Here is a 12933-nt window from a genome sequence, read left to right as displayed (position 1 = left end):
GAAAGAGATACTTTCACTTTAGAAAATGTAAGAGGCTTCTCATTAGGATTAATCGATTTCACATTTTTGTGCAACATTTTTCTCTTCCTATTGATCAAATGCAACAGAATTAGGGACTACATAAGTCTCATTATATCCTTTGATATAATATTTTTCATTCAATCATTACAAAATTTAATTTTAATCTGAACATTGCTAAAAATTTTGCCATTTATCATTTAAGTGGAAATAGATTATTTAAAAGGCTACACAATGAAAGATACAAACAATTCAACTACTTTAAAAGTTAATTTAAACACCAATGTTTATGATTATGAGTAAAAAAATTCCAATAAAACTTCAGAAACTCTAAATAACCCAAAAAAAAAAAGGATAGAGGATACATGATTTCATCATATATATATCACTTCCCTACAACTATAATCCACCACCTCCTCCTCTTTGTAACACCACTTCACAATTCAAAAGTGTGTGTTAGCACAAAGACTGGCCAATCTATACATTTGCATGTTATAGCCATTAGCCTCTTTGTTTTCCATTTCTTCCATTGTGTTTTCCCATAAAACATTGCCAACAGAAACAACTCATGCAACAACTTGGTCTTCCACACTTAGGATAACAACAAGGCAATGAACATTTTGGACAACAGCAACTAGGCCTTGAGCATACTGTGCAGCATGATGGCCCGAAACAATTTGTTAACTTCGGTAAGCGACAACACTTGAAGCAGCTTGGTTTACAGCAACAATCAGGACAGTTGATAGACAAGGAGAAATTTATGCAGCTGCAGCAGCCAGAGCATTTAGGTAACTTGCATTTGAAGCTACAGCAACACTTAATTCCGCGGCATGTACATGCGGAACAGGCGTTTGATTTTGATTGTGAGTCCAGATTTTGTCGGATTTTTTTGAGGCGCTTTTCGGTTGTCATGTTCTCCATTTCTTGGATATATTTGCATAGGTGGCGTATGTAATCAGGGTAAAGCTCCAAGTTGCAGTGACCGCCTCCTTTAATCCACAATGGTTCGTACGACTCGCTTGCCATTTTCCATAATCGGTTACCATGTAACCAATTGACCACGTCGTCTTCTGTACCCTGCAATAAACATAGTGTTGAAGAGATGAAAATGCTATGGCGTTGGTTAATCTATGTAGCGAACCTCATTTAATGGGAAAAAACTCGTTATTGTCGAACATACTAGAGAAAGATCTCAAGGTCTAGCTACCATGGAATTAAAGCAGGACGATGGAAAGTATGCTTTAGCCTTGTACAGTGAGAAACACTGAAACTAGGGAATCATTCACTATGCACAATAATTGCTATGTCTTCTACTTGGTTTAAATGTCGAAAGAAACAACTAGAAAGAGGAAAAACAGAATGATTACAGTGCATCATTTACTTACATGTATTACTAGTACAGGACACTTGACCTTCTTTATTTTGTTGATATTCTGCATGGTTTCGAAAGGAAAAAAATCAGATCAGATGAGATGATGAAACAGAATGTTATATTATATTTTCGAAGTATGTCAATGAAGTCTTTGTTAACTCAAATTCCAAATAACGACCGAGTCTTCCTAAAGGTAGATAAAAATTCTATCAAGAGGTTAAGCTTAATATCATTAAGCAGTTTGATTCCTCTATTACCTTATAAATGTCAAAGCAAAAAGAGAATTTCACATGACAGAGAACTCGGAGACCAGAAAGAATGCCGCTGTGTAGAACCACGCCTCTCAGCCTAGGTAATTTAGCTGCCAGATGCAATGTCGGTCCACTTCCAACTGATTGCCCGTATAAGATCACGTCTTCCTGACCAACACCATATTCGGTTTCAAGGCATTCGTATATCGCCTCTATGTCAGCATATGTGCTGGATTCACTTGGCTGTATAGTTTCAGACTATTAGTATTGCATATAAGAAACAAGGCATTCATAGAATTTATGATAAACATGTTCATAACACAAAATTGCAACCGCAAATTACACTAACTGCTTTGTGTGTATGTGTCAATGACTAAGTGTGCTCGTATTCGTGTGTGATCCATCATTATATTGTAACCGAACTAATGATTGTTGTATTTGCAAAAGAATACACTACCTTTCCGGTAGAGGCTCCATATCCAGAGTAGTCATATCTGCAAATAAAATGTTGCAGAAACAAATCAACTTTTCAGCTTTAATCTAGATAGAAGTGTTGCACCTCAAATGATTGAGGTACCAAAACATTTCATTCTTCCAAGGTTATTTATGTTCATTAATTACATCAATATTCATAATTGTTTCAATCAAGTCCTTATTAAGGTCCTATAATTGAATCAAATTTATAGAGTGGTAGAGTCCAATGTAGTCAAGCACGAGATCTTAATTGAGATCAGTCGGCTTGTGAAAGATCGTAAAACTTGGATTGTTAGCACGGCATGTAAAAAATGGTAATTTCATATATATTTATACACACACATACACAAAATCACGGAAATTATAATTAAGGCGCAAAAAAAAGGCCCATAACGTTTTTTTTACGATCTTGCTTCTAAAAGCTCAATCTTGACCACACCAGCGACAAAAACGATCCTTCTCTGATTGTAGCATTCTCAAGCATCCTTGGCATGGAAGATCGTACGATCCAGCACTCGGTCTTGACTACACATGTATAGTCCAATTGGTAAACTAAATGGATGTAACTCCAACCATTTATGAACCAATATACAAGCTCTACTGTCTAGAATTAATTATGCCTCTTTCAAAAGTGGAAACAAACATTACATTTATTATTTTCTTGAATTCAATTTCTTTGAAAGGAAAACAATTTTGGCAAGTAGTAGGGGTAAGAAAATTAAAAACTTTCAAAGAATAGCAAGGGCTCCAGCACCACAAAACACCAAGAAACTCAATGCTATGTCCACATCCATGTAGGGGTAAAAACTGGAAAACATTAAACTAAGGAGAAAGAAATTAAGAAAGTGAAGCAAAGTACAAAGAAAGTTGATTAGAAAATTGCTACAAACTACCAAGAAGAAAATTTTAGCTCAACAGAATCTAAACATAGGGGATATCTTTAACAATGTCTCAGAATCCATAAATACAAGTTACTTTTTTTCCCTTTCCTTCCCTTTTCACTTTCACTTTTTTTCATTTTTTTGTTGGTTTGTTTGTAGAAGACACATTCTGGTGTCAAAAGCCTCAACTTCATTTACTTTCTACTTACTAGAATGATGAAAAGAAACAGTAAAATAAAAGGCATTGACATTAACATTAACATTAACATTATGTGATACTATAGTAATTTACAGTTTCACCACCAGATCTAAAGCATAAGTCAATAAAATGTAAACAAAAAGCATTGATAAATTTAATAATCTCAGATCTATATACTAAACAAAACCCACTATGACTCAATAAACTATATTTTTGTTGCCTAATTAGTAAGAGAAAGAGTTTAAAAAAAGCCAAGATAATACAAAACAAAACAAGGGTCAGTGTTAACGTGGGAGACATTGAATAGAGTGAAGAAATATGAACAGACAAAAAAGACAAAAACATCAAACACACAAAACAAAAACTCATGTAACAACTAAAAAAAAACAGATGATGAACAAGTGAACAAGCTAAAACAAATTCATGTTTTTTTGTCATGATTAATTAGAAGAACAGAACATTAACAAAAACACTAACCCCATGAGATTAACTCTAAGATTAACTTTGAGTTGAACAAAGAGATCATAAAGTTGACCCAAATCAGCAGCATTGCCATGAGAGTAAAGCAGAGTTAACCGTGCATAAGGGTTCTTAAGATAAAAAGCAACTATCTTATTTCCATGTTTTGTGTCAACAAGAAGAACATCCAATGAGTTATCATCAGGATGAGGAATCGGAGACGCCGTGGAAACCACCGTGAGCTTACCGTCGTCACGGGTTTTGAGCTGATAAGTTGGCGGTGAAGGCGGAAAAAAAGCAAACTTTGAAGCTAACTGAGACACCATGCACCCCATTCACCAACCAACACAAAATCAAACTCATTTGTTGCTTAAAATGATTCTGAGTTCATTTCAAACATGCCCACTTCATCTTTTCACTGTAATAATTTCTGGGCACCCTTCAAGCTTTAAACTTTTTTAGTTGGTTTGTAATGAAGCTAGTGAAGTTGCAGATTATAGTGATGATAAAAATAGGATTTTTTTCGTTTAGCCCCACAAGAAATTTGCAGAGTTTTTCAGAGAGAGAGAGAGAGAGAGGTGTTAATGTTATAGCAGGTGCTAGTTATGGAAGTATGAAAGTGTAGTAGTACATTGAGATGTGGAGTGTAGTGGTGGCAAGAGAGTGTGAAATGGAAATAGAAAACAATAGAAGGACAAAGATTTAATTTTTTAAAATATTTTTTCTTAATTAAGATGAAAATAAAAAATTGGTTTTAATATATTTATTTGCATGACTTCATAGTTGTCAGCCATACAGAGAAACAGGTCTTACTGTATTTCTTCTAACTGACATTTTTATTGGAAAATGAATGATATAGATAAAAATTCACAAATTTAAATATATATATCTATTTTTTTGATGTTTCTGCACAACTATCGATTAATAAAATATTATTACTCTATTAAAAATAAATAAATATTTCTACACAACTATCAACTAAGATAATTTATCAGTGATTTTTGTTTATTGGACTCAAAGATGACTTTAGTTTGCACAAGTGATATGGGTTCATGCGTGTGCAAGTTGAAGGATCTGGCTACTACAGTGATAAAGTAAATAACCTTTTATCGAATATGGCCAATTACATAGTTTACCCTTCTTTAAGATAGCGTGCTGCAGCATTCAAAGTTTTTTCTCTTCCAGTGTTCATGGCGTTAGCATTATTAGCATGAGAATCTAACAGTAGAAACAAATAATTAAGATTTGATTTATGAGTCTTTATTTCTAACAAGTCCTTAATGTCAATTTTGATGGCTGTTTATGATCAATTATCAATGAGATCGGAGACATAATCATGCTTTTGGAGAATAATTCTTGATCAAAAGAATAAAGTTGTGCGGATAATGCGTTTGTAAGGAAGAAAAAGCAATAGTTTCATTATTAGTAAAGACAAAAATTTCATCCAGGTTATGATAATTAAGTGAAATAAAGCTACTTGGAGTTTCTATTATCTTAACTTTTTACTATTTCTTTTACTTATATACCAACAGGGAAAGATTATGATTTGTAAAATAAAATATTTAAAAGGAAATTGAAAGTGACACAATGGACAATGACTAGCAATGGAGGTGTTATTGTTAATTTTATTATTATTTTCAGATTAATTATGTCATCAAAAAATGATCATATTAATTCATGTTCTTTTTTTGGGTTTAAAATGCATGCTCATTTTTTTTCCCAAAAAAAAAAACCAATGTGACTCTTTGAAATCAAATACTAAATTTGTTTTATTTTATTTTATTTGTGTGGACATTTTTACATTTTGATTTGTTGGATTAATCATACCAAAACTTATCTAAGAATGATTAATTGAAAGAAGGAAATGGATGGATTAACGATGGAAAGAAAGAATGGTGGCTTCACACATATATGAAATAAGAGGAATTGAAGAATGGTGTATGTATTAAGAAAAACTTAGTAATTAGTAATTACAAGTGTGGAAATGATGACTATTTATTGTCTAAGTTATTTTTAATAACTTGATAATCATCATAACTTTCTCACATAATAAATTTAATTAATTTCTAATATACACAGAAACAAACAATTAACTTAAACTAATGAATTATTCATAATACATTCTTAATGAATATTCATTCCTATCAAAACCTATAACTCATCAAACTTTAATTACTTTAAAGGTTTTGTGAGAATATCAGTAAGTTATAGGTATTACAATATTTCAATTCAAACTTTTTTTTTTTTGCTTTTATAAAAAAGATAGCGAAAAATCCTCTATACATGTTTGATCCTTCGATGGTTAATATAACATTGGCTAAATCTATAGTTGTTTTGTTGTTTACAAACAATTTCATGTTAAATGCTTCGAGTACCTTCAACCAATCCAAGAACATTCTTCCACAAGATTTCACATGCTTAAGAAATGAAGTTGCACCATACTTAACTTCACATGACGATAATGAAATTATTTAAACACAAAGAAATAGGAGTTTTTCCTGACATGAACAAATATTCATTTGTACTCCTTATATCGTTTTGATCTCTGCCTTAACGCGGGTCAGAATAGTCAAACACTACTTATTTGTCATTGTTATACGCCAAAATTCCATGGTTAACGGTGTCTTTCTTATATTTAAGAATTATTTTAGAAGAGATACCTTTGGTTACTCCATAAATATAATCACTTTAGCATAGTATTACAAATGTATCTTAGTGATCCTATAATTTACTTGAAGATAGTGGCAATCACAAGTTCCTCTTTTGCTTCCTTACTCTCAAATTTCAATATGTGTCACAATTGCATTAAAAAATTTCATGTTGGATTTCTTTGACGCATCTTCAACATGTTTCTATTGGGGCAAGAAAACTCCCTTCTTGTGTTCATGAATTTCATTACAAAAAAATATGATAAATTTCCAAGATCACACATTTCAAATTCATGTATTATATGTGTCTTGAATTTTTGCATTTCCAATTTATTTAAGCATGTGACTAGTAGATGATCTACATAGACAAATGATCAACATTTCTTTCTCATTTGCATGCTTAACATATTCTCCATGCTCTAATGTACATTTTGTAAAGCCTAGTTTGATAAAGAAACTGACAATCATTTTATTCCAGACTCTTGGTGCTTATTTAAAGTCATATAAGGCCTATCTTAACCTAAGAACATTTGTTTCTTGCCCTTTAAGTTCAAATCTTTGTAGTTGGCTTACAAAGACTTCCTTTTCTAATGGTTCATTCAAAAATATTCACTTTACATCAGGTTGGTACATGGACTAACCTTGTCGTACAACAATTGACACCATAATTATGATTGTTTCAAGTATTTCTGCATGTGTAAAGATCTCAATGAAGTATATATCAGACCTTTGTAAAAACCCTCTTGCTTATAGACCAATTTCACATCAATTTGATTCTTATTGTTTGACGAATCTACTAGCTCTCAGGTCTTGTGCTTCCCAATTGCCTTTAATGCCCCCTTTCATAGATGTCAACTTATTCTAATCATTTAGAAGTTGATACAAATTGATTAACCCTGATTTAGCCATCATTTCCTAGTCAATTAAGTCATCATCATCATTAGTTATAACTTAATTAGGAAATATTCCATAATCACTAAACTAGACAGATCTGGTCCTTTTTCTAGTTGATCTTATCAATTCATGCTCAAGATCTTTTATACTTGTTTGAGCATCCTCACGCATGAATCTTGCATTGTCACCTTTTTCTGTATCATTGATATAATTTGGATTGTGATCACAATTCCACATCTTGACTTCATTAAAGAGTACATCTCTACTCTTGATTTTTTTTTTGTTATTGTCCTATGGTGTATATAGTTTATAGGCATCAGTTAAGTCACTACAAAAAAAAATTGTCTGTAGCCACGTGATATTCACGTCACAACGTGAAATATCACTTCACAACACGTTTTTAGCGACGTGACCTTTCACGCGGCAGGAGCACGGGTGGCAACTTTGTTGCCACGTGAAAATTACGTCGCAACTTTGCCACGTGAAAATCACGTCGCAACATGTTTTTCAGCTTTATCTGCTATAATTCAAAGTAGCAGATATGGCAGGTAAGATGACAGTAATTTACGATGTGATTTTCACGTGGCAAGTTGTGAAGTGAAAATCACTTCATAAAGTTTTATTTGTTATAGTCAGAAAAGCAGGGAAGGTGACTTTCAACGTGTTTTTACGTGGCAAAGTTGTGAAGTAAATATCACTTCACAAATTTGTGAAGTGAAAATTACGTCGCAACTTTATTTTATTTTTAAAATAAAAAAATTATTGTTTTACGTTTTAACATATATTGAAATTAATAGTAAAAAATTTAAATATAAATAAATACAAAATAAATAATATTTTGTATTTTATTTTTTAAATATAAAATAATAATAAATTTTGTAAATAATAAGTTTATAATATACTAAAATGAATAATTAATATCTTACAAAATTTAAATTTTAAATTTTAAAATTTAAAATTTAAATAAAATAAATCATATGGATCATCGGGATCGGGAAACTCGTCAAGGTTAAGATTATCGTCATCCTTGTTATCCATCTGTTCTTGACCATCAACTTCTTCATTTCCACCAAATGTTTGATTACCGTTCTCTTGTGATTGCATAAATTGTCGCATCATTTTCTCCATGTCAGCTTGCCTCTTCGTCATTGCCTCTATTTGACGCTGTTGCGCCTCCATTTGGATCTTTAGCGCCGTCTCACGTTGCGCCAACTCGCGTCTCACCTCTGTTAGCGCCAATTGCCTTACTATTTCTAGCATTCCAGGTGTCAATTGTGGTGGATGTGATGTTTCTTCCCCATCTCTAACTCTTTGAAATAAAGCTCTATCCCCTTTTCTCAAGTTGTCGTCTAAAGATCCAGCACCAAAAAAACACTCATTAGGTCCCTTTCCGCCATTTACTAAACCCCAAATATAAAAATCCACATGTGGATTAAGCGGCTCGGAACCTCTTGGAGTATATTGAGGATTTCCAATCAAAAATTGTGTGAGCAATGTCTGACAATCCTCCTACACATACAATAAAAATATTAAGTTAAATATGTATAGTTTAAACAACTTAAATTAAATTAAATTATAAATGAAATATAGTCACGTGATTTTCACGCCACAATATCTCAGTTGCCACGTGAAAATCATGCCGCAAAGTTGCCATTAAATATATATATATATATATATATATATATATATATATATATATATATATATATATATATATATATATATATATATATATATATATATATATATATATATAAACAATTAAAATAACTTACCAAAGCTTTTTTGGTACGTTCGTCAACAAATTCCTCTAATTACTTTGTTTGAGTCTTTATAACCAGCCCATTCATTAGTGGAGGTCTCCCCAAACTCTTACCATAAATAACAAAATTAACTTTAGTTAAAAATATATAATAAATCAAAATATAACTTAAAAAAGTAGTAATAGTTACCATGCGTCGAGCATGTTTGGCAACACTAATACTTCCAACTGCATTAAGGCAACCCCTTTCTCAGATGCTCTCATTTTCTTTGCTTTTTTAGATCTTTCCTTAAAACTAGTTGTATCTCAATAGATAAGAAGTTCATTAAATACTTCTTTCCCTATCCAGTTGGGACGAATATTTTCTCTTTCCCAACGTTTTCTAGCACGTCGTAGCATGTCAGAAAGTCGAAGTGATGTTCTGCCATAATAATTTTTTCAAACCACTTTCTCGTTCATTTTTTCCCACGTACATTTTTTCTGCAATGTCGTATGACATTCAAATAAATAGTTAGATAATTATAATAAAAAAGTAATTTAAACAAAAATAACTTAACAAGTAAATTAAATAACTTAACAAAAATAAATCAATTATACCTTAAATAAATTAAACCAAGCTTCTTTTTCTTCCCCGTCAACATCTTTAAATCTCTTCCAAACTTTTTTATACTTTTGATGAATTACATAACTTATACATTAGGCAGCAGTCGAACTCGGCTCGAAACTAAACATCAATAATTTGAATTAGTATTAAATATAAGTTTATATAAAAAATGGCAATATGTATACTTAAATAAAATTTTATAACTTACGAATTTCCACGGGGCCAAATGTAATATCTTCCATCAATGATATGAACCACCCCATGATTATCATCCTCCTCTTCATGATCGACGTCTTTATCATGCACCTCATGATCATCCTCATTCAGCTACTCATGATCATCCTCACAAGCAGGTATATGTGTGGATGGTAAGGGTACCTGTGTGGGATGTGCGGTGCGAGACACCCCAGACTACATGAAGGATGAAGGTACATGGGGGGAAGGTGGAAAGTTAGATCCCCCAGACTACATGAAGGATGAGGGTACCTGTGAGGAATGTGGACAACTAGATCATGTAGTTTGCTGGTATAGATAGTTAGGTCCCCCAGTCTGCTGGTATGGATAACTAGGTCCCCCAGATGGGCTAATAAAAGTTGGAGCCCCAAATGAACTAATAAAAGCTAGAGCCTTAGATGGGCTAATAAAAGTTGGAGACCCATATGGGCTAATAAAAGTTGGATACTCATGAGGGGAGAGTAATGTCATAAGAGGTTGAGAACTGGTCATGGACATAGGATATACATGACTCTGCGGGGGAGGACACATGACCGACTGAGGTGCCTGACATACTATTACCCTTGGATGTTGGGTCTTCTTACCTCTACCACTACCTTTACTCTTATCAACACAGTCTAATTAATATATATTCATTAACACATTCAATACAAGGTTTCATTAAGTAAAATTACAAAAACAATTTACTCAGAATCTTCATGCTCTTCATCCATGTCATTATCATCATCTGATGTGATATTGTCCTCAGATCCTAACAGATCAAGTGGTCCACGTTTTTTACTATTTTTCGTTTTTCATTTTATTTGATTTATTTTCATTAATTCATATTAAGTTTAATATTGATCCAAAAAATATGAGAGTTTCACCAAAAAAAAAATCCTCTTTCATTTTCTGAATTAAAATTATTTTTTGGATCATTATTAATATTTTTTATAATTTAATTGTTTTTGTGAATATTTTAAATGGTTTAAAAATAGTTTTAAGTTTCCAAAATTAATTATTTTTTTCTCCAAGGTCCTTTGACCTTGTTTGACCTATGATAAATCTCACGGCCATCAAGTGGTCCTCAGCGCACGTTCCATGATGGACATGAGTCAAAGCGTTGCACGAATGGTATTCAAAACCAATGCACAAGATTAAAACATTTCAAAAGGATCTTGTGGTTCAGATGAATGCCAGCATACCACCGGAGCCAAAGCTCCGGTGTCCTTCTCCGATGAGCTTCATCGACTAGTTCACTCACAACCATCACCAAAATTAAAAAGAATGACATGAATTTAAAGTAAAAATGCTTAGGATCTCGAATCTGGCATCAATTTTTCCTAACTCCAAGTATATTGAAAGATACAGGGAGTTGAATTTTGAGGATCATGATCTGAGTTGCTTCGATTTAACCTCAAAACAACTCAATCTTGTTGCCTACATTGGTAGGACTTCAGACAACCAAAGATCAAGAAGAATTATGGAGAATTGAGTGAGAATCGAAGACATGAAAATTTCTGGAAAATACCTTAAATGCAGGTCTGTATGAACATGATCTTGCTTCCAATTACTCTTGATCTTGCTCGGGACACTTGATGGAATGGAAATGAATCAGCAAAAGGTACAGGACACTTGGAGATTTGAATCTCAAAACAGTGAGATTCAAACTCAATTTCCAAAGAAAACTCTCAAGGTTATCCTTTGAATGAGAGGGTTTTGGAGATTGGGATTCAAAGCTGGCGCGTAGGGTCCTTGATTCTGAGCATGGAGGGCTCTATTTATAGCCATATGATTGCTAAATGCACACTTGAAATCAAAGTTCCAAAAATAGCAATGTACATTGCATGGGTGCATGGGCGTGTGATAGGCCCATGTAATCATCTCTTCAGGTCCAAAAATGAGTACTAACATTGTTGAAGTCACATCGGAAAGCCATGCAATTGTGTATGAAAGTTTTAAGTTCAATTGTGCCAAATGGTCATCCATGTTCAAGCCATGCGCAAGTCACTCATACCTTGTCCAAATGGGACGAATTTGGACTTTTTGGAAAAGGTTAGATCATGAGGAACAACTTTCATGTTGAACACTTTTCATTTGAAGCTTGGATCATGATGAATTTTGAGGTACAAGTTGGGAAAATCAAACATGTCAAAAAAGTTTCTAAGTATCAAGCCATATGTTCACTTATTCCACCTTGGCTAGCTTTTTATGTGAGCTTCAAATGAGAAAAGTTCCTTCATCAAAGTTGTAGATCTCTTAAAGTCCTTCAAAGTGGTTACAAATTTGACCTCATTTGGATTTAGTATGAAGGAGGTATGCATTTTTTAAGTTGAGGAAAATCACTTGTTCAATGGCATTGGTCCAAAATGACCTATAATGTATCCTCATATCATATGAATATAAAAGTTGAATTTTCTCTTGCTCAAAACATAAAAGTTCAATTAGACATCTTGAATTTGATTATGAAACTTGTAAATCTTTCATATCATAAAAATTGAGCAAGTTATGGCCTTGGGAAGTTAACCTCCAAATTAGGGTTTAGACAAAGTGACCTATAATCTCTCACCATAAAAAATGACTTTCCAAGCAAAATCAGCTCTAGACCTCAACATGAAAGTTTTTTGGAATATCATTTAGAGTAACTTTTCGCTTGGAATCATTTTCATATGACAAGAATTGTAGGAGATAGGGTCTAGGGAACCCCAGTTTTGATCAGATGAATTCCTCTAGTCAACCACCATGAACCAACTTGCTAGCTTGTCATTCTCTTGACTTTTGGGACTTATGGAGGATCGTATATGCATAAGATGATGAAATTTGAAATATCCCTTGAAATATTTGATCAATTGATGAAGAAGCTTCTTGAAGAAGTTACACAAGATACCTAGATGAATTAGGGTTTCCAAGGCAAACCAATTCCAAACTCTTGATGATTTCTTGATCAAAATAACATGTAAATATCATGGGGATTCATATATGATGCTTAAAGCCATAGTAAACTAATTCTTGATTGAACTCCTGGAATTGAGGGTCTTAAACCCTATATGTGAGCTTGATAGATCAAAGGTGAGCATATGCCCTACCTACAAGAGAATTAGTTTATACAAAGACATATTTTTGGTATTTTGGTTAGTAAAAAAATGATAAAATAAAAA

General features: G+C 32.8%; 1 protein-coding gene across 1 annotated transcript; it reads right to left on the bottom strand.

Moving 5' to 3' along the window:
• Positions 1 to 253: 253 nt before the first annotated feature.
• LOC127119787 (uncharacterized) lies at positions 254 to 4369 on the bottom strand. Its single transcript, XM_051050107.1, has 5 exons — positions 3673 to 4369; positions 2099 to 2135; positions 1648 to 1884; positions 1404 to 1451; positions 254 to 1095 (listed from the first exon to the last, which is right to left on the bottom strand). The coding sequence occupies exons 1-5, from the start codon at positions 3987 to 3989 to the stop codon at positions 520 to 522; spliced, it is 1215 nt and encodes a 404-aa protein (XP_050906064.1). The 5' UTR covers positions 3990 to 4369; the 3' UTR covers positions 254 to 519.
• Between the last annotated feature and the right edge of the window lie 8564 nt (positions 4370 to 12933).

The sequence above is a fragment of the Lathyrus oleraceus genome, chromosome 2 (assembly GCF_024323335.1).
Source record: "Lathyrus oleraceus cultivar Zhongwan6 chromosome 2, CAAS_Psat_ZW6_1.0, whole genome shotgun sequence".
Lineage (NCBI taxonomy): Eukaryota > Viridiplantae > Streptophyta > Magnoliopsida > Fabales > Fabaceae > Lathyrus > Lathyrus oleraceus.
Note: the sequence above shows the minus strand (reverse complement) of the source record. Positions and strands in the feature narration are given on the sequence as shown.

Coding starts and splice junctions, on each gene's coding strand:
- LOC127119787 (XM_051050107.1), bottom strand. CDS start 3,989: ATGGGGTGCATGGTGTCTCAGTTAGCTTCAAAGTTTGCTTTTTTTCCG. Junction 1,885..2,098: donor ATGGAGCCTCTACCGGAAAG/GTAGTGTATTCT, acceptor GAAACTATACAG/CCAAGTGAATCCAGCACATA. Junction 1,096..1,403: donor GTCCTGTACTAGTAATACAT/GTAAGTAAATGA, acceptor TGTTTATTGCAG/GGTACAGAAGACGACGTGGT.